This window comes from Cavia porcellus, unplaced genomic scaffold (genome assembly GCF_034190915.1).
Source record: "Cavia porcellus strain 051 isolate PalLab524CR breed Dunkin Hartley unplaced genomic scaffold, mCavPor4.1 scaffold_22, whole genome shotgun sequence".
Taxonomy (NCBI): Eukaryota; Metazoa; Chordata; class Mammalia; order Rodentia; family Caviidae; genus Cavia; species Cavia porcellus.
The window spans coordinates 26,017,078-26,039,263 of record NW_026947505.1 but is presented as its reverse complement, the minus strand read 5'-3'; the positions used below and the strand labels follow the sequence as shown (position 1 = coordinate 26,039,263).

General features: G+C 38.2%; 1 protein-coding gene across 5 annotated transcripts in view; it reads right to left on the bottom strand.

Annotated features, from left to right (window-relative positions):
- Arid1b (AT-rich interaction domain 1B) overlaps positions 1-22,186 on the bottom strand; it is a 417,341-nt gene that overhangs the window by 67,205 nt on the left and 327,950 nt on the right. For 4 of the 5 annotated variants that reach the window (XM_063232938.1, XM_063232936.1, XM_063232939.1 and 1 more), the window contains exons 7-8: positions 13,455-13,634; positions 1,107-1,434 (exon numbers count right to left, since the gene is read on the bottom strand). In XM_063232938.1, the coding sequence (XP_063089008.1) occupies positions 1,107-1,434; positions 13,455-13,634 (508 nt within the window). The remainder of the gene's footprint in view (positions 1-1,106; positions 1,435-13,454; positions 13,635-22,186) is intronic. The other variant, XM_063232940.1, reaches the window with a different exon arrangement.

The window sequence follows — 22,186 nt, the reverse complement described above, 5'->3', positions numbered from 1 at the left end:
AGAGGGAGGAAGTAGAAGAGAAAGAGGGAGAGGGGAAAGAGAAGTAAACGGGATGGAGGGGAGGAAGAGAGGGGAAGATTTATTTTAATTCCTCAAGGGAAACTTCCTATTATTTGGAGCAAACAATGCGACTGAAGGAATTCACACCTTCACAAAATAGCAGCTTCAGAGAAAGGAACAAAGGGCACATTTAAAAATACACCCATACACCTATACCCACACCCACATGCGTGTGTGCACACACATATGCTTTTGCTATATAGTAGTAGTTCCCTTTCACAAAGGTTAGAATCTATGTTTTATTCTGATGACACCACTGGGGTACAACTTTCAGTGTGCTTTGTTTTGAAAATGTATTTACATCTGCTTTTTAAAAAACATAGTCATCTTTGATTTATAAACTTATAATTTATATTTTTATTTGAACCAAGTATTTAAGAAATTAGGCCTATAAACAAATAAGTAATAGAAGCTTAAACTTGTTCTATCATCTTAAACTTCTTTATACATTGTATTTGCTTTATTAACCATATTTTGAGTTGGACAGATAAGGTGGTATGACCAGAAAAGTAAAACGTAACCAAAGGATGTGCAATGTATAAATCCTACACATACACATTTAGACCAAAACACAACACACATATAGGTACACACTCAAAATTTCTATTTTATAAAGACTCTTATGATAAAGTAAAAAAAAGTGGAGATGTGGATATGTTTTTTTCAGGATGTCAGATTTTAAATAACTTGTGGCTTTAGTGTTTCCTACTTCAAACTCATTTTTTAAAATGGAACTACAGACACTGTCCTACACAGGATCTGTTTTACTGGTTGCAGTGAGTATCCATAGACATTTTGAGGTCCTCCAACGAAAATGACGTGCCCATTTCTCAGATTCCTTCCTCCGTGTTGTCACTAACATAATTCTCTAACCTTTACATTACAGAATATATTTAATGAAAAATACAAAACAAAAACCAAATCAAAAAACCAACAGCCAAGCAAAAGTATATTCAGCTATTTTTATGCACTCTAGGGAAATGAAGCAGAGCCTATCACATGTCAACACACAGAACATCAGCCCAGCATTATCCTGAGTGGCATACCTGCTTTGTGCTGAGTTTGCAGCAGCCTGCATCACAGCTGCAGCAGCCTCCTGTGCCTTACGGTTCACAGTAGGCATTGGTGGCCCCATTCCTGGCCCACCCTGCTGAGATATGCCAGGAGAACTGGGGGTCACGCTGCTCATGTTTCCAGGAAATGGTCTGTTCTGCATCCCAGCTGATGGCATTCGTCCCAGGGGCATAGCACCACATGGCTGGCTTGGCCCTTGTCCATGCATCTGGTTGTTGACATTGATACCCATCCCGGGCCCTGGGCCACTGTAACTTGCACCGGGCACCCCACTATACGTTGGGGGTCTGGAGTAGTTACCTAAACAAAAAGCAAACACAAATTAAGACCTTTTAACCTTCAAATTTGTGAAAACAGTCACAGGAAATATTTTTTGTCTAACAATGTGCTCATCACTGAGTACTAGTATGATCTACTAGCCCTTCCTGTCGGTGTGGATGAGCTAACAGTCTCTAAATATGCTTTCTGCATGCATTCCTAAAGTCCAAAAGGGTTAATCCAAAGACAAAAAGCAAAAAGCCCACATGAACTCTTAACATGGTGTGGGGAAAGCAGGATACTTTGCTGGTGGGATATTAGAATTGATTGTTGCTTTAGTATGTTCAAAATCTTACATTTGAACCAAAATCATAATTTCAACTCCCAGTCTAATGTGAGACAGGTCTACCACATCATTCCCTCCAACTGTTAGAGCAGGACACACACATTTAGGGCCAAAATTATCCTTCAAGACCCAGAGGATGGTATTGTGTGGGCCTCCTGATATTAGTGCAATACCGTTTTTCTCCAGTGTCAGATTATTACCTTTTAAAATTTTGCTTGAGTCCCAGATAAAATGGCTGATGTGTTTAGTGTTGTATCTTAGATTCCAAAAACTAGTGTTACTGTGAGCACAACAAAATATTGACAGGAGGGTAAACAAATAAGAAAAGGCTAAAATGAGAGGTCATGAATGACCTCCCAATGCTGTGTAGGGGATGCACACATAGGGAAGAGAATGTATCTGCATGGCGCCAGCAATTTCTGTAGTTTTTTCCTCCCCCTTTTTTTTTATACATCACTTATTCTGATTGTATGTATGTAAATTAAATTCAAGTAAAGGTAAACATGATAGAACTTCAATAATACTACAGCAGAGATTAATTGTTGAGCCATAATGGTTCCAGACACCCAGGTAAGTGCTTTGCCTTAAATTCATTCATTTATCCCAATAACAATATGAAATACAAATACCACAATTCACACATAAGGAAAGTCAAGAGCTAGTAGATTGGATTGAAGTTCAAGCAAATTGACTTTGGAACTGTGCTGAACTGTGTATTGAACTGACAAACCATGTTGCTTTCAATAAATTACTGAAGAAAAATGCCAAAGACTATTGTTTATAGAATGTGTATTACACTCTTTCTTAGTCCTATCCTACTATTTCTGGGAAGACTCTCCTCATACATCTAACCTGACTACACACTCATCATTTGCCAGAAACTGTTTTAGGTGTAGGTCAGATATAGGTACAAGTTAACACACCTGGATTCCTGTACTTCGGAAATTTACAATCTGTATGTGCGTATGCATGAGCATGGGTGCGCTTGTGTGTGTGCTGGAGTAGGAGGAGTAAAGATAGAAAAATACAAAACTAAAAGCACAAAGACTAAGCTAAGAGCAGGTCTGATTGGGACTGGGGGACCAGAGACCCTTCCATGGGAACTGTGAGTTGATATTTCTTGAACAAGCAGTTCTGGAACAAGTGGTCAGTCTTTGGAGTTGAGGGGCTGCAGTAGGCCCTTAGGTGACCTGTTCTCTTCTTGTTTTCTTTCATAGTCCTCCCTGTGAAAACAAAGGCAGTTCTCTCTGATGTTGAGCACTTGAACGAAAGTCAGGACCAAGGGATACATGTAGGTAAGTAGCCTGAATGTGAATATGAAACAGTGGGGTCTATTGATGGATGAAGACCGGATAGGGGGAGGAAGAACATTCACACATTAGTAAACATGAATACTGTACAGAGGCAAGAGAATGTTCAAGATAGTCATGGAGGAGTTTCCTGAAGCTATGGGCTCTGAGGGGGAAAAGGCTATGGCTCTTGAATACCAGTTGTGTGTGTGTGTGTGTGTATACTGGGAATCAAACTCAGGACCTTGCACTTGCCAGGAAGGTGCTTATGCCATTGAACTACATCCCCAGCCTAAGAACCAGGTTGTTAAGTTATCTGGACAACAGGGAAGACCATTTTAAGGATTTCTAGCAGAAAGTACTCAATTAACAATAATAAAAGCAAATACTTAATATTTACTATGTGTGTGAGGCTTAGTTTCAAGTTCTTTGTATTAATTCATCAATTCCTTATACATAGCCTAGGAGGTCAAGCTATTGTTTCTGTTGGAGGTTAGGATCTAACGCACAGAGTTGCTCAAAGTCTAAGAACACCACACTCTGACATGCTGGACTTTCTGGTGTCTAAGAAATAACATAGTTATATAAAAATATTATCATAACTATGAAAATAAGTCATGATGTTATGATGATAAAGTTTTTGCTTAAATTCACAAACGTAAAGCAGTACTGCCTACAAATCTGCAAGAAATTCAACAGACTTTTCAACTTACTGAGTGTCTATTATTTTTAGGTATATCACATGAGAGGCATTTTTTTTTTTAACTTCCTGAGGATGTGCTGAGCACTGTTCACATTAAGACACTTTTCAGCTTAGGGCCACACAGTAAATATTTCGGGGCAAATGGTCAAGCACAACTTTTCAGTTCTCCACTGCAGCCTGATGGCAGCCGCACAGGTAGGTTCCAACAGAAGTTTATTTACAATAATAGGTAGTGGGCCAAAGTGGACCATGATTAGTTCACCTCTGATGTGGATTAATCTTGGAATGCACTAATAAACTGCTATACTAGCAACAGAAAGTAGACCTTATTCAAGCCAACAATGTCTTTAAACCAGGCATTACTTGGAGGCTGAAGTGAGGATTCTCTCAGGGAGCTAACAGCAGACCTAGGGAGCTAGAAATAGAGGGACATACTGGGTGTCGGGGCAGAAGCAGGCAAGGTTGGCCCTGAGTACTTTAGCGTCCCAACTACACAGGAGTTAGATTGGTGGCAGCTCCTCACACTGAACGCGCTGCTTTGCAAAAACAAACTGCTTTCCATAGTCAGGCTGTGCAGAAACAAGCTTACACTCTTTTCAAGTAATAGGTTACAAATAATTAAACCTGTTTCATTAGTTTTCAAGTTCCTCACAGAAGGTTTTGAAGGTGCCCCTGAGTCTCCCATCCTGTGGGATGCATGCAAATCTAAGGGTTGTCTGCCCTGTACCACCTTGTTTAGAAGGCCTTTTGCCCAAGTTCTTCTCTTTGAGCAGAAAATTGGGACTCACTCAGAAGGAGGACTTCACTTCTACATTACTTGATAAAATTAGTGAAACATGGTGCTCCTCTTTACCTTTTGCTTTTGTTAAAATGAATATACTGGCTCATAGCTTGAATTTACAAGTAATTGGTACACATACTCATGCTGTTAGTTAGGTGCTACTTTCCATTCTCCCTAGTGCTTGATAAGTGATTCATTTGGTAAGTAAAAACACAGTGCTGTCTTTGCTTTTGAAGGAAATGAAGTAACACTTAAATCTTGTTTTAGGAAATAAGCATATGGACAAAGTTATTGTAGACTATGCTCATAATGTGGTTCTATTAGAGAAAGAAGGCCTGATCTTGTTGATCTCTGCTTACAGTGCTGTTCCTTTGAGTTCTCAAATCTTGGGTCTCAATGTCAGTTAAGGACTTGCAGCTTAGTGAAGATGGAGAAGAGTCACTAGGAAGCCAGTGGTTCCGCACTCTACTCCCAGTTCTCACTCCTCATATGGACTAAGGAATTCAGGGTTGTTTTCCACAGCTGAGCTTGCTGGGCAGCCAGCCTCTATTTCCTAGCAAGAAGCACTCTGTGACTGCCAGGGCCAGCATAGAGCACAACCACTGCCCCTACAAAACCTGTGTGTGCACTTCGAGGAGTGCACTTAGCACTGGCTCATAGCTACCTGTCACCAATCAATTGGGTTGACACAAAAGCACACATTTGGGGGAGTGTTCTAATTATGGTGGCTTCTATTTGGGAGAAGTACAGAAATCCCCTTTTATTTTCCTTAAACTTTTAAGACATTCATCACTGAATTTACAACCTGGATAAAAACACATTTTAAAGGCTCCAAATGGCTGCCAAGGTAGCAAGGGAAGAAGCCCAGACTTTAGAACCGGGATCTCAATAGTGGTTCTGATACTTTCTGGCACATGACCTTCACAAATTATTTAACCTCTCTGCACAGTGGTACTGTCATCTGGAAAGTGGCAATGTTAATGGGGAGCAGGAAAGGTGAAGAGTGCCGTGCCAGGCAGAGCAGCCGAATGAATGACAGCTGCCCTCGTCATCATCCACCAGTGGAACAACAACATGACCTTTCCCCACCACACTTTAAAGACATGTGGGTGGGGAAAATATAATTTTCCCCCTTACCCATTCACATAACCGATAGCGTATCTTTCTCCTCAAAATAAACAGAAACTAAATATGTAAGAGGAGCAAAGGAAGAGGAAAAGCCAGGAATGAGAAGTACAATCTTTTTTCCATGTTTCACTAATAGATTAGTAATTTGTTGGCACTAGCTTTGACAGAAAACAGATGGATGCAGCATTAAGCACAATGAAGGCAGCAGATGCGGGGCCAGCCCACCTCAGCTGGACTGGTCTTCCAGCCAAGTCATGGAGCCCACAGTTTTCAAGTGGGTTCATCTTGGCACCCAGCTTTGGAAAATTGGTCACCAAATGAATTCAGATTTCAACCCACCAGGAGTTATATTCAAGCACCAGATAGAGGAAGTATCAGTTAACTATTCAAGTTGCCATCACTATTTTAGGAGAATTGCAAATAATTTTGCATCTGACTCTAGAACATTTACATTTAGTAGTCATAATCAATGCTCCAAGCTTACTGCTTTTATTAAACTATTAAGCATTCCCACTCGCACAGGAGATTTTCCTTCTCAGCTTCAATCATTTAACAATTACTTTTGGATGAGTACTATAAGCAAGGTTCTGCATTGTTCACCTCTACTGAGGAAAATATAAAAGGCATGCTTCATAAACAAAACAGTCAACCCTGTGTGGGAAAAAATATAGTTATATACTATGATAGGTATATTTTGAAATTAGGGCTAAACACACACTGTTTTTCAGCCAATTGTGTTCACTATTTTTATAGCAATACATTACATAATATGAAATCCTATTTATTAATTTACATTCAGCAACAAATATGCAAGTAAAGCAAAGCACCAGCATAGTCATGATTCCTGGTATTTCTACTATGACAGAAAGTTCCCTCTTGCCCTTCTGTAGTCAAGCATATGTCTATAACTAAGCCCTGCAAACCACTGATCTGATTCTTCCTACTGTATTTTTCTCTCTCTGCTACATCATATAGTCTCATAGGATCTGGCTTCTTTCACTTAGCATTGTGCTTCAAAATTCACCCACAGTATAGTAGTCTCTCTTTTATTGATTAGTAGTATTACATCCTGTGGACACATTATAATTTCTGAGCTGCTGAAAACATTTGTGACAAGCCTGTGTATAAAATTACTATTGATAAAACTTGAGAAATAGGGGCTGGGGATTTAGTTCAGCGGCATAAGCGCTTGCCTTGCAAGTGTGTGGTCATGAGTTCGATCCCTGGTACCGATTAAAAAAAAAAAGTGAGAAATGAAGCTGAAGGACTGTATAGTTAGTATATGTGTAAGTTTATAATAAACTAGCAAATATGGCTGTGCTATTTTTGTGCATACTGCTATCAAATTGTTAAATGTTAAAAAAAATTTAGCCATTCTAATAGGCATGTAATAAAATTAACTGTGGCTTTAATTTTCACTTCTCTAATGACAAGTGATTATTTTCAATAATTTCATTTGTTGGTTACTGTACTTAAGATCCTTTACGTGAAAAAAGAAATTCTATTTTAAAAATTTCTGTCTTTTTGTACTTATAATGATCATATAATGCTACTCTTTTAGTGAGAGAAACTGATGAAGTAGTTAAGAAGACTAAAAATGGTTTTAAAGTGAAAGCTGACAGCCTAAGTTACATTAAATCCTACTATTTGTGGAAATGAATTATTTATTTTTTGAACCAATATACAAGGTATTGTATTTTTCCTATGTTAACATAGTTTAAAATGTTTAAACTATAAAAATGATAACCATATTACATGAAGTTTGTAAAAGACAAAGACAGAACTATTATCTTACCTTATGGTATTACTTCACTGTTTCATTTTTGGTAGTTTTCTGAATATATGTTTCAATAATCAACTCCTCTAAAATTTGAATTCTAAGTAATGCAAGCTCAATCCAGAAAATATACAAGCATAGAAACTGACAAAAATTAGTCTTAGTTTCATGTCCCAAAGATGAGACACTGTGTAGTGTAAATTACTTGCAGGCACTGAATGTCAATCCACTAAGCAACAAGACAGGCACTGGGAGGTATGCCAGTGTCTCGACTACTCTGTCTTAGCTAAATTCATTCATTTAAAAAGTTATTACTAAGAGCTTCTTATAAGCGAGACTCTGCATTAAATGTTTGATATTCAGCAGTGAACAGGAAGAGAGGGCCTATACTGTGGTGGCAGAGACAGAAAAATAAATACAAAGTCCCAAGGTGATGACAATGACCAAGAAAAATGAAGCAGTAACGATTGTAGAAAGTAGCAGTTGTTCAAGTGCTAGAGAGGAGCTGTTATGGGCAAGGGAGCTGTACGTGTGTCCCTGCCTCTTCTGGGAGAAGATGGATCTTTAGAGAAATGATCACCAAGGCTAATTATTGGACACAGACCCAGGGCACATGAATGGAATGGCAGAAATGTTTCTACATACACAGCCTTTAGAAAGCTATTTGTCATTAAACTAGTTGTCTATCATGTAGTTGCTGTGGAGACAAACCTTTTAAAACATTTACTACTGTACTGTACTTTAGTATGAAAGAGCAAAGCTTCTACAGTGAGAAAGAAAGGAGTCCACGAGTTGAATTACCAACTATCATACCCTGCAGGAGCTCGAGGATGCAGGGCTGCCCCGCTCTCCCTACCTCTCTCAAGGATATACACATTTTCAACTGCAGTGGGGAAGAAGGTCCTGCAGGAAGAAAAAGAACATTCTCTATCATCCTCGCTTGACTATTATTGGAGGAAGCCTTCTGAAGGTCATCTGGGGACTTTTGTACAGATTTGTTAAATGTGATTCAACAGGTAATTTCTTTTTAAACAAACATCTGATGAATGGCAGAATTACCAGCTCTAGGAAAAGGCAGTTTGCAGACCTCCATGTGCTATATTTTCCTGCACTGTGGTAAACAGTTATCCTGATCCAGAGAGGCAGCAGTGACCACTGCTGGGTCAGTGAGTGAGCCAAAAGGACTCTACCCTTTGGAGTGCTGTACACAAGTCAAAATTAAGGGTCTTTTAAAGTTGACTTGTACTACAATTTTTGACTTTTTTACTAATTCACTGACTTTGATCAAATAATGAATAACAGTCTAAGAAAGTGATGCTTATCTATTGTAACTCTAGTTAAATTTAAGCTAAAATTAAAGAGCACTAAAAGAAGACTTGTTTACATTAAATCTCTTTTGCTAAAAAATGATCTAATTGATTTTCTGCTCTTAGTAAGACAGAGATAATGTTCCTTTAATGGAACAAAACAGTATAGAATACAGAATTAATCATTTTGCTTCATATTATCAATTTAAATATGTAAATAAGAGAACAATAAGCTATACCCCATCAAGTATATTACAATCATAATATACAAGTATATTACAACCGGTTTTTGTCTACATTCAAGACAAAAACAAAATGAGTAACTAGGGGGTGTGACCCATATAGAAACAGCCTTTGGAAAGCGGAAGACTAAGAATTTTCTCTCGTCCAGTCCTATCTGTTGTCTGACCAAAAGCGATGTGTCCATGACTTATTAGGTCACAAGACTGCAATCTAGACTAGAAAAGAGTATTGCTGGAAATCCTGGGCCATGGTGACAACAAAGGCCTTTAAGTGCTTTCAAACAGTTAACTTTTAATATTCCTGTTTTTTCTAGAAGCAAAATGGTGCAAGATTATTAGTTTATGTCACTATTTTAGAATCTGATTCATTTTTCAGCTGAATATCATTTGAAGTTTACCTTTTCTGACTTTGTGAAAAAAGAAGAGGAAAATTTCAGATGAGAAATTTTAGAGGAAAAATTTTTAACCCTTCTGAAAACTACATTTTATAAAATTGAGAAAAATAGCCCATCAGATTTACCTAATTCAAAGTCTTTGCTTCCTTAGACACACACTATAAAAACGAAAACTAGGGCTATGTCATTGTGTACAATATATATGTGGTATCCCTGCAGAGATTCCCACATGCTATTACACAAGTGACACATGGTGCCCACTGCCACAACAGCATGCTGGGTCAGTGAGTGAGACAAGAGGACTCGAAGACTTTACCTCTTGAGTGCTACTGGCTTTAATAATTGGCTTCACACAAGTCAAAATTATAATTAATAGTAAATACGCTGAAAGCATTTGTGGATGGTCAGTATGACAGATGCTTTCCTAGAAAGCACGAAATCAAGTTGGAAAAATCTTTGTCCTTATGAAATAAAAAAGACTATGAAGATGAAATGGACTTCAGCTCTTTTCCCCATACAAATTTGTTTATTAATAGTTAATGTTAATTACATAATTGTTTTTTGTGACTCTCTGTGGTCCTCTTGCCTTGCAAATGCTTTGCAAGGGTAGTTATTACATGTGCATTCCTAAAGGTAGGAAACTATTATTTCACAATACATACTATAATTAAACCTTTTTACAGTTAGGTTAGTTTCACCTTATTTGTAAATTTCATAATGACGATTTTATAACATTTTCGCATTCTTTATTTTGTAGGAATACTTTTAATTATGTTAGTGTTTTGATTCATTTCTCTCCCTATATTCCTAAAATGCTCCTTGAAGGTAAGCAGTTGCTTCTGGCTTCTGCTTTCCTAGTGGCTCAATAAATGAAAGGACAGCAAGAAGCTTGGGGATGCTGGGGTTAGCTCAGCACCGTAAGTGCCTGCCTGGCAAGCACAAAGTAGTGAGTTCAATCCCCAGTACAAAAAAACGAAACAAAACAAAACAAACAAAAAAAAAAACAACCTAGGGGATGGCCAATTCATGACTGAGGCCACTGGTTTGAACCCTGGTCCTGCCACTTTTTGCCTTTGGATCATGGGTAAATTACTGAACCTCTCAAGGCTTTCCATATACCCAAAGAATAGGTCCCTCAGTTTGCCGTGAATTGGGCTGGACTCTGTCAATCACTGTGTACCCTAGAGAAAGCATTTGCCTATTTTGCTGCACCTCAGTTTCTTCCTCTGTGAAGCGGAGCAGTAATTGTATCTATCATATAGCATGTAGTGAAGACAATAGTGATGTGTTTAATAAATGTTGCCTATTATTAATGACAGTTTTGGAAAAGACACTCCTGATGACAAAATGGTTACCAAAGAGGTTGTATAACACCATTCTCTGAGATGTCTTAAAACCAATAACAAGTATATAACCCTACAAGAATGTTATCCAGTTGTTAACAGAGACTAATGACCTCTTGTTTTCTATACAAGTTCATCTTCCCAGGGACTTAAAACTTATGTAGATGCAAGCTGATTGCTTTACTGAAAATTTTGTAATTAGTTAAGAGGAAAATACAAACAAAAAAAGTCATTTGGATTGCTATTTAAAAGGACTAACAAAGAGAAATGGAAAGGTAAGAATGTTCCTTAAGCTGAACTGTCTGTAGCACGTGTCATTTCCTGTCATTTGGGGTTTGCTGAGACCTGCTGAGATCAGGTTTGGATTTGAACACGGTAAGACCAGCTGATGGTAACTAATGCCAGTGCACAATGCCAGGAAGAGCCACACCTCAGAGTATACTGTGGGTTGGGCCCCCTATAGAGAAGAGAAAGTGCAAGGACACACACATGCAAGCCTTGGACAGTGAACTCTCTCAGTTGTCACACACCAGACAATGCTGGGCATAGAAACCATCAACTTTGTTTCAATTTCTTTCTACTACCAACCAACTTCAGTAGGTACAACTTTTTAAAAGCTCCAAAATGTCTACCTGACATTATAACCTCACTTATGGGCTAGACTGCAAGCCCTAGTGCTAAAGCAAGATTTAGGCTAATGAAACAATGAAAATGGTACCGGTATCTGAGATAATATAATTCATTTTCTAAAATACTATAATTCTCAGAGAGAGTAAGCAATTTTCCAAGGGCACCCAGCAAAATAGATGAAAATTCTCCCACAGTCAGCGCTCTTAAATGAAAAGTCTTCGTATTTAATGTGTCAGAAAACTGGGGAATTTATTAAAAAAGAAACCTATTCTACAGAAATTACCTTCCTTGCTACCAATTTCTACAGATTAAACTAGAAGTTGATTCATAAATAACTCAGTGATAGTACAAGGCTTAGTTTTCAGTTATTCTGAGCAGAGGAAGGGACTCCAATCTTGTCTCCAATTACATTCTGAGCAAAGTCCACATTTTCTGTCCTAACCATAATTTATAAACTGCTTTTTCAATTCTCTATAGTTTCCTTTTTTCCAGGGCAGCTAAAAAAATACTGGTTTTGAAAAGGCGCACTGTGCCCAGTGAGGGTGGCAGGCAGGTGGACTGTCACAGGGGAGTGACTCATAATCCTGCCTCAGCTCAGTAACAAACTGCTATGTATCACAATTACCTGGGGCCAACAGGTGCATGTGCACTATTACTGTCCATCGGGACTAAATTCCCAAGGGTTGCTTGAATTAATAATGTGAAAACCTGTTTATGATACAGTGTAATGAAAATCACATGAAACACGGAAGTCTATTCACTCTAACACATGGACACAGGCATGAAAGGACTTGACAGAAAGGGTTGTTGGATATCCCACCCCCCACTTTTTTTTTTTTTTTTGTGGTACTGGCATTGAACAATGGGGACACTATCCTAGTTATTTTTATTTTTAGGCAGGGTCTCACTAAAGTGCCCAAGTAAGGCTCAAACTTTTGATCTTCCTGCCTCAATCTCCTTTAGTGTGCTGATTACAGGTGTGTAGCACTGAACGCAGTTTTATTTTGGGTATTTCTAAGAGTTTTCCAAACTACTTCCATTGCTAATATACTAATTCTTATTTTCCAAACTGTAAAGTACTATACAAGAAAGAACCGTTTCTGAGAGACCCCAAGGGAAAAGCCAGAGGTGCTGCGGTATTCCTGGATGCACACTGGGCTTCAAAGGCTCCTTGTCAAAGGTTGGCTGGGCTCCGGGCTAAAAAAGAAGCAAGCCCTTCTACGAGATGCAAGGCATTTCTGGGGCTGGCCTGGCGTGGGTGCAGAAGTGATGAGCCTTAAATACATTTTCTTCTTGGGCATTCAATCTCCACTTGGAAACTTCCTGTGATTATCAGAAATGAAGAAACTGCAGGAATTGTGCCACGTTATTTCATTTTCTCAAAATTATCTATTAATATCTAAGTAAACAAAACATGAAGAAGGTGCTAAATTCAAATGACTTACTGCTAAACATGACTTCAAAAAATAAAATAGATACCAGGTTACAAGGCTTGCAAGATTCTACATGGATCTGACAAAACCTATAGCAGCTTCTAGGAAAGCAGGATGTAAACAGGATATCTGGGGCGTAGCTCCAGTCATTCTCTCACTCTTCCTTTCTCTTTCTGTTTGGAGAAGCATGTATCTGTGTCAGGTTCTGTCATGTTTTCTAAGAGTAGGACAATGGTGACTGGGACAGTGACAACTGCTGTTCACCTGATGCTGCACAGGGTGACGTTCTGCTGAACCGGCAGCTCATGTCCTAATGGAGGTTACTGAGAAGGTGCACCAAAATATAAATTCCACCCAACAAATCCCAAGTTTTAAATTAGAAATCGGAGGACAAGGGCTGTGTTTGTCTATAAACACCTGAAACTACATTGTACAGATGAGTTCACTCAAACAAGGAATGCTTGCCAGTGTCTGATGCATAAATGGTTAAGGAACAGTGGCTACAATGATTCTCCTCCTATGGGTATCTAAAGAACTATGGATTTACATTCTCTCCTACTCTATTAGGTAACAAATATGGGAAGCTTAAAATGCATTTGTAATAGGAAACCTTGAAGGACTGACTAGCAAATTAGCACAATGTCCTCCACCCGTTTGCCATTGTATTTTGGAGAACATTTGTTTTTACCTTGTGGTCCATACTGGCTCATCTGTGGACCGTAGGTCCCACTTGAATTACTCTGCTGAAAGCTACTCATTCCAGGATGCATCTGGCCCCCAGGAGAAGGATGAGGCGACATGGATGGTCCTGTCTGTTGAGGCCCATACTGAGACATCTGAGGATTTCTTTGTGTGCCTGCCATAAAACCTAAGTGGAAGATAAATGAAAACAACGTGAATAGGTGTTTCATAACCTTTGTACACAAAGACAGGATTATATGGAAGGTGGGGAGGGAGAGGATTGGTATTGTCAGAGTCCCCTAAGAAAATATCTAAAGACAGTTCAATCCCAGATGTGGATCTAGGAGGGTGCCACAGGGACAGCCTGGTCCTTATCATGAACTCTCAAGAGTTTCTGGGTACCCAGTAGAAAATGAACTTCACCCAGGGAAAGGAAAGGGGCCAGAAGGTAAGTTACTCTATGCATTCTTGTAGAAAAGGCCCCTATGAAAAATCAACAGTAATAGCTGGGGAGCCTCTATTCCTGCCAGGTCTTAGGCTCCTAACGTGCTACCCTTTTCACAACAAAACTCAGTACTCAGTAGTACTCAGTTTCTGCTATATAGAGCTGTCATCTTCCCTGAGTTCCTAAGGCAGGAACTGTTCATCTGGATTCCTGAACTGTCTGTCAGCTTACAGGGAACTGATTTACACCTTCCCTTTTCAGGTACTTAGGAACCCATTGGAGGGTCCCATGTGGACACCCCTCCTCCATATCAGACCCTGACTTTCTCTTTCAACTTGCTTTGCCAGTCATCTTCTCCACTCCATATGTGCACTATGGGTCACCCAGTTCTCCTGTCAAAAACTTCTCTTCATTTCTGCATGAACCACTGATTGATCTGCACATCCTGCAGACCCTACTTTTGAAATGCACCTTGAGTTGCTCCTCTCATCTCCACTTCTGTGGAGCCTAGTCTCAGCTGTGTTCTTTTCTTTCCCATATTGCAGTTGTTTAGTATGGTCCTGATGGGGTTGTAACTCATATGTCTCATTGCCAAAGGCCTTGAACTACCAACCCTATGTCATGACTGCTCCAGCTGGTGGTTTTATATTGTTAAGAAAAAGACCAACCAAAGTGATTAAATCTGTTTGTACCACTAGTGGTACAAGCCACCTGATGGGACAGTCATGCATGTGGTTTAAGAAGGCTGAAACATGTTAAGGGATCTCTCAGCACTACCCTTTCAACCCTGCTGCCACCTTTTGCTTTGTTTTCCAAAAGCTGTCAGAATTATCTTTCAAGAATAAAAAGAAGAAATTAGAGCAAATCTCTCCATTGCATAAGGTCTTTCAAATCTTCCCACTGTACTTGGGAATCAAATGCAAATGTGTCCTAGTCTAGCAGATCTTATCCTGGTCTGGCAGTTTATTTCTCTCCCACCTCCCTCTTTCCTAATGTTTTTTCTCTCTGGTATTCCAAATGTCCACTGGCCTTCTGGTAGTTCCTAGAAGAGAGTGTCAAGTTCTTTCCTTCACAAAAGCTTTACTCTTTTCTGTTCCCTCTTTCTCAAGTACTCTTTCTATTGGTGGATCTTTCTCATCCTTGAGGTCAGTTTTTCTGCCCACTCTATTGCCAACTCCTGCTGTTTTGCACTCACCTGACTTCGTGTCACTCTTTATAACCGGTAAGCATTTTGCTCTGACTTGTCTTTGACTAATCATCTCTTCCCCATTAATCCACATGATCTGTGAGGGTGAGCATTACACTTGTGCTTTCTGTTGTATCCTACAGGTCTTTCAGGGTGTGTGGCAGATAATAAATTCCAAAACTTTTTTTTAATGCCTCATACATATAAATAGTGTGCTTAGCGCATACTGTACCTGCTTGCTGAACTGATATTTTAAATGGATACAGAAATTTTATGCAGATCTATAATATCAGGTACATCCATTTATCAGAAGCTGAAACCAATATATTAAGATGGAGTGCCAAAATCAAGACACAGATCTGAGAAGAGACTTACTATCAAAATAGCAAGCCAACAGAGCACAGTCTGAGAAAGAAAGAAAGAAAGAAAGAAAGAAAGAAAAAAAAACAGATGCAAGAGCTTGTGCTATCAAGAGTGCCTGTGTCATCAAGGGAAGGCCCTAGCTGGCCTGTGAGTGCTAGATTGTTGCCTGCTCTTGAGAACCCAGGGCTGGTTGCAGCTTCCAAAGTCTTCTGCAGCAGCATAATGTGAGATAACACCTGGATCCAAGGTTTGCATAAATTTGGGAGGGTAAATGGTACACTGTGCTTGTTTACAAAGACTAGTGCTTACTTTCAGGAAGAAGAAAAGAGGTCTTTTAACACTGCTTCTGTTTAAAGATACATAAAAGCAAAGTCATTCCTTATTATGCTATTTGATTTATTTATAAAGATAAGCCTTATGAAGTTGGGCTCAATTGGCAGCTCCCAGATATAAATATCATAGAAAATATTTGCTTTTTCTAATCTGAAAACAAACAGAAATTAGGACACTAAAATGACTATAAATGACTGCATCTTAAAATGTTACATGAAATATTTAGCTAAGCTTTACTATAAAATTCCCAAGAGTTTCAGATAGTCCTATTTAAGAGGTGTTTCAATTCTCCACAGATGGTGTGTGAATGTATATCTCTTCTCTATTATATATATATATATAAATGTAAAAATATATTTATATATATTTATATATAACCAGTGCCACAGGTTATCCTGTTAGCATTTGACTTCACTTCAACTATGAATGTATCCATGTGAAAAAAACAACTCAAGTCTGATGATATCCTACCTCCTTTCCTTGTTTCTGAAACACTTTCTGAAGGCTTAAGGTTTGTTCCAGTGAATTGGAAACTTGGTAAATTATTTCTTTATTTTATGACTGTTTATTCAGTCCTAAAAAAACATGCCATTTGACAAGTTTATCACTGGGATTTTACAGAAAATACAGTTCATGTAAAGTTTTTAAGAAGAATTAGCATCTGAAAACAACTTCAAGCTGGGTTGGGGATGTAACTCAGAGGTAAAGTGTTTGCCTAGCATGCAAGTGCATGAGGCCCTGAATTTCACCCCAGCACTGCAAAAACAAGTTAACAACAATATAAATGGAATGCGTTGCAACATTAAACCTGTAAATTAGGGATATGAAATTTGCCTCTTCACATGGAAATTAAAACTAGAAAACTAACTTTGTTTCTATTTTCCAATGATTTCCACATACAGAAACTTCTTAAAATACCGTTTTTTATTTTCTTTAAGAGTCATCTCTTTCCCTATATTATCCAAAACCACGAAGGGGGAAGATGACACAATTTCCCTGGCTTCTGCCTCAGCCATCACTACGTGACAACACTGGACTGGGAGTAAAAAGCTTAGATTATAGTCTAGTGTCAGGAGCTAAGAATTAAGCAGGGAGAGTTGACATAAATATATTGCAGGGCACACTGAATCTGATTAACTATGTTATTTTAGGCAATCATAATTTCTTATAGCTTCAGTTCCTTCATCTTAAAATGAAGATGAACTTCCTATAAAAATCAATTGAAAGAACACATCAAAGAGTATTCTGTAATATAGAAGTTAAGAGATGATCATGGTCATTTTCTGCTTTTTGTTGTTGTTTTGGTTTTTTTGAGGATCTTGCTGGTAGTTCAAGCTAGATTTGAATTCACTATGTAGCCCTGGCTGGTTTTGAATTGGTGGCAATCCTCCTGCCCCAGAATGCTGGAATTAGAGAAGTATGCCAACAAGTCCAGCAGGTTTCTCCTTTGTAAACTGCTAAGAATCCTGTAATTCTCAAATACTGCACATACTGAAAACCATACCAGCTAGAATGAACAAGTTGACTTTATTTCTGTATTTGTTTGATTTAAATACATGGCACCATATCACCCAACACGTGTGTAACTGTGTACATGTTCCAAAGGGTTATAAGGGTGCATATGGGAAGTGGCCCTCCCATGCCATCTCCTATCAGAGCTCCCCAGACAAAGGGAAATGGTGCTTCAGTGAATTCTTTCAGAGGTATTTACAATTTTTAAAATTTTATGGAAAAATAAAATAAAATTTCATAACAAAATAATGAGAATAAATCATTACATTGTGTATTATTATTTTTAAAACAATTACTCTGATTACAAGACATACACCAAAATGATTCTTACAAAAAGGAACAAACATGTGGCTGTGTTTTACTCTGTATCTTTCTTATCAACAGTAAATATGAACATTGATTAATGGCTCTTTGGGCTCTTTCTATAGTGGTTTTTTGGTATCACTAGTTACCATCTCCTGATGACAAGCATTACCTCTGGCAGACAAGGCTGTCATTGCCCAATGGTGGACAGGCTCCAAGCCCTGCTCTGCAATCCTGCAGAAATTTGGCCTTTTGGTTTGCTTATACTGGTATCAATCACAGTGTGTCATAATGATAAAGTGGTAGGACCTGAAAATGTTTTTGAAGCCAATTCTACCCTGAAATGCAGGATGAAGAATGAACTGAAGGGAAGTAAAATTAAAAGTTGGAAGATCAATTAGGAATTAAAGAAATACAATATATAATAACAATCAAATGCCAACCCTAACCCCCATATAAAAATGTTTTTAGAAGCTATGGAATATTGCCACAATCTTCTAAATAGGTTGATGAAAAATGAGACAGATATCGGCTAAACATTCCTATGTTTCATTCTAACAATAGAAACCATTCAAGTCTGTCACTTATTTCTTCATCTGTGAAGTGGGGACAATCATATCTGCTTCACAGGGTTGCGATGAGAAGGTCTGGTACCTGATAAGCTCTCAATAAATATTAGTGATTTCTATTATTACTTTATAGCAAAAGCAGGAGGCAGGAGGTAGCCTGTGTCACAAGAGCTCAGGCTTAGATGTTAGTCGGGACTTCCACATCTGCTATGCAGACTCCAGCCTGTATTCACCTTCCAGCTTCTGTTTCTAACCTGCTAACATAGAACCCGGTGCTTGATGGTGGTGGGAGCGCTTCTAGCCGAAGTTGGCTAAGATAATGGGTTAAATATTTTTCTCACCTAGGAAAAAGCCAAATTTGGACTCTAATCTCCATTTTTGGAGGAGGCTTCTTTTGTGTATCATTTTTAAAATTTTTATTTTAAGTGAAATATTTACATGTATCAAAAAAAAAAAAAAAAAAAAAAAAGGAAAGAAAAAATCAAGTTTCAACCAAAAGTCTTCTACCTACATGGTGACATATTCATTTGACTTTATTTTTACTTCTAGAAAATTATAAAGTAGCAGCTTGAGACATAATTTGAGGGTAGAAAAACTGATAGCTGAGAGAATGCAGCTATATGTTTTTAAAATGGTGTGAAAAATTTCTAAGTATAAACTATTTGAATTTAGAAAAGCAAACTTTCTAGTAAGGGAAATTTAGAAAGTATGAATGAATTTCCTATACATTATGAAAGCACACAGTATTGAGTTACTAAATGCATTACAGAATTTGACATTCCAAGAAAGCAACTAATAAGAAAATACAAACTTGGGAAATAAGCTAAATTAGATAAATTTATTTACATTATATAAAACAATGTTTCTAAAAAACTAAAAAACTCCAATGTTTCTTAGAATTCCATTTAAAAATACACTGCTACCTCAGTTTAAGAACTCAATTCTCTCCACGATTCTGGTTGCAAATCAAACTGGATGAGAACTGAATAAAATTTTTGTAAGTAAATTTATTATTTTTGAGTCCTGGTTTACACAGACATGCAACACAAACACTTGTTTTACCACAATACAAATGAAGAGAGGCACATTACCAACACAAAAAATCTGCTGCTCTTTAGGAAAAAAATTTCAAGCCAAAGTGATTTTCTCAGAGGACAGGTAATGTATTGGAAGAAGAGAAGCACACATACACTTATCTATTTGGAAGCTTCTATCAATCCCTGAATGGGCCCCGTGAGCTCTATTGTATAAAATAGAGAATACATTTCTTGTTTGGGCTAACAAGACCATTCTGAAAGTCAAGTAAGAACAGTGTAGGCAAACGTACTTTTGTTTATTGGAAAAAAAAAATCAGGAAAATGCTGTATGATGGCAGTACTATTGCCTTTACAGTGATTCTATGAGCCTTTTATTCACTGTGTGGGTTCCATCTAAGCTATCAAACTGGTAACTCAATTCACAATAATGTTATACAAATCTTCTACCAGCATGACCAAATTTTATTCTAGCATTCATAGAACTGTGCCAAGAATGAGTATTTTTTTTTAAGCAAAATATATGATCCTTGCACTAGAGGAACTTAAAATGTAACTGCAAAGAAAATAAATCCTACCAATGAGGGAAAATGATTAAAATTACACAAAAACTTATAATTTTCTGTACAATAAAAAGCAGTAACATCTTAGCCAATGAGGTACTACTTCCCTTGCTCTCAATTACCAATCATTTAAATGCCAAGTGCTAACAAGGAGCAAACATTCTAATGGGAAACAGATACCCAATAAATAACTCATAGAATGAAGGTCACACCTCCAACCCCAGCCACATGTTTTCTTAGCATTTGGTCTCACCCATTCTTCCTGTCCCATTACTGAGTCCCCCACTGGGTTTCCATCACTCAGATACTGTGAGCTGCCTAGAGGCAATGGGTTGCTTCAGATCACAAAGGAGTATACATCTCATCACTCAGCCAATATTTATTTCATGTTCTAGGGAGGGTGACAACAGTTGACACAATGAGCATGTACTATGTGATAACAGTTTAGTTCACTAGTAGCTTATTTAAGGTTTTTTTTTTTTCCTTTCTGGTTCCGGGGACTGAACACAGGGGCTCTTTATGCTAAACACCTACTCTACCACTGAGCTACAACCTCACACTTCAAGAAACATTTTATTTGTTTTTGGAGACAGGGTCTCTCTGTGTTACCCAAGCTAATCTCTAACTCCAAGTCTCAAGTAATCCTCTTGCCTCTGCCACCTAAGTAGCTGGGACTATAGCCATTAAGTCCAGCTAGGAAACATTTTATTATTATAATTTAATGTGCACATGTGAGTATACATACACCATTCCACATATTCTCCACTTCATAAAACAAGGTTTACTCCTATCATGTACAGCACACTCTGATACTTTGCATGTCACTGGGGAAAGATGCCCAGTAATGGAAGACAGACAGAAAATGCTAGCAGTGCTGCTGCTGAACATGCCATGTCCAGAAGACCTTACACCTTCACTATTTTTTACAGCTCTGGCTCATGCTTCCTTCGGCCACATGCCTGGAAGAAAGTGTACACTACCACATACCAGCAAAATGGCAGTATGTTACACGGTGGAGCAGTTGCCACACGACTGTCATCATTTGTTCCTGTGGCTGGTTCTTTTTCTAGACTGCAAGCTCCTGGGGATTCAAAACATACCATCCTCTCATCTATTCAATCAAGATATCTGGAGTATGGTATGGAGCTGGAATCAAACACAGAGGCTTTCAATAAGTAACAGAGTATCTTCTACCCAGAATCCACTAACCTTTACTGTATAAAAGCGGCTTGTGTAAGTCATGTTGCTGGTTCCTTGTTTTACAGTGTATTCAAAGAATCATCTCTGAGGGAAGGAAGATATTTATTGGAGAAAGGATTATTGTGAGCAGGAGCAACTGAAAGCTGACAGCTGACAGCAAGAAAAGGAAGGAAAAGACCAACAGGTCTGAAAACATGGCCAACCTCAGAGTCGCTGTAGCCAGGAGGAAGGAGAGCTCTGCAGTCAGGATGCTTGGTTGAAATGAGGCTTCTTCATTTGTGGTTAGGGAATTTCCACTGATCTAGTTAAGAATCAAGCCTCAGAAAATTGTCACTTCAATTTCCATTATAGAGATTCACTATTAAATATTAAGCCAAAAAGTTTTCTTTTTCCTTTCCCTTACAATGCTGGGTACTGAATCCAGGGCTCCAGATATGCCAAGGAAGTACTCTGACATTCAGTTACAACCCCAGGCCTTTTTTTTTTTTTTTAAATTCCAGGCCTTTTAAAAATTTTATTTTGAGATAAGGTCTTGACAAGTTTCCCAGGCTAAAACTGAATTTGCAATCTTCCTGCCTCAGCCTTTTGAGTAGTTGGGATTATAGGTGTGTACCACAAGGCTAGAAAGATTAAATCTTAGAGACATGGTTCTCTATGGTTCATTGCTTTCAACTGTATATTTTTTTCTTCTTCATGTGGTATAACAAACTCTACAATATTGAGTTTTAGAAACTCTGAAGTCTTTTAGAAAAAGTGAGTCATGCACAGGGCTCAAATTATGGTTTGTACTACATGAAACAAAACAGAGTGCCCAGGCTCACACAGGAGAGCAAAGCACCTGTTTTCCAACACTGAAATTTCTCAAAGGTGCTGTATTATCCAGCAGAGAATATAGCATTGTCAGGATATCAGACATCCAAGGATCCATATGCCACCAAAAGGAAAGCACGATTTTCCTTTGGCACATGGACAATTTATTTTTATGTTGGCACGTGTTAAAAATTCACAGAATCATTGCCTTGTTTCTGCAAGTCAGTTCAGTAAAAGATGTCTCACCACATGTGTGAAACAACGGTCACACGCAGCACCACCTCAGCTGAATGTCCCCAACTGGAAAGACAGACAGGATCATTTCTCTTTACAAATAAGTCATATTCCCTCTTGGAGAGAAAAATAGATTTTAAAAAATTCTTGTTACATTTTAATATCTTCAGTGTTTATGTGCTCCCTG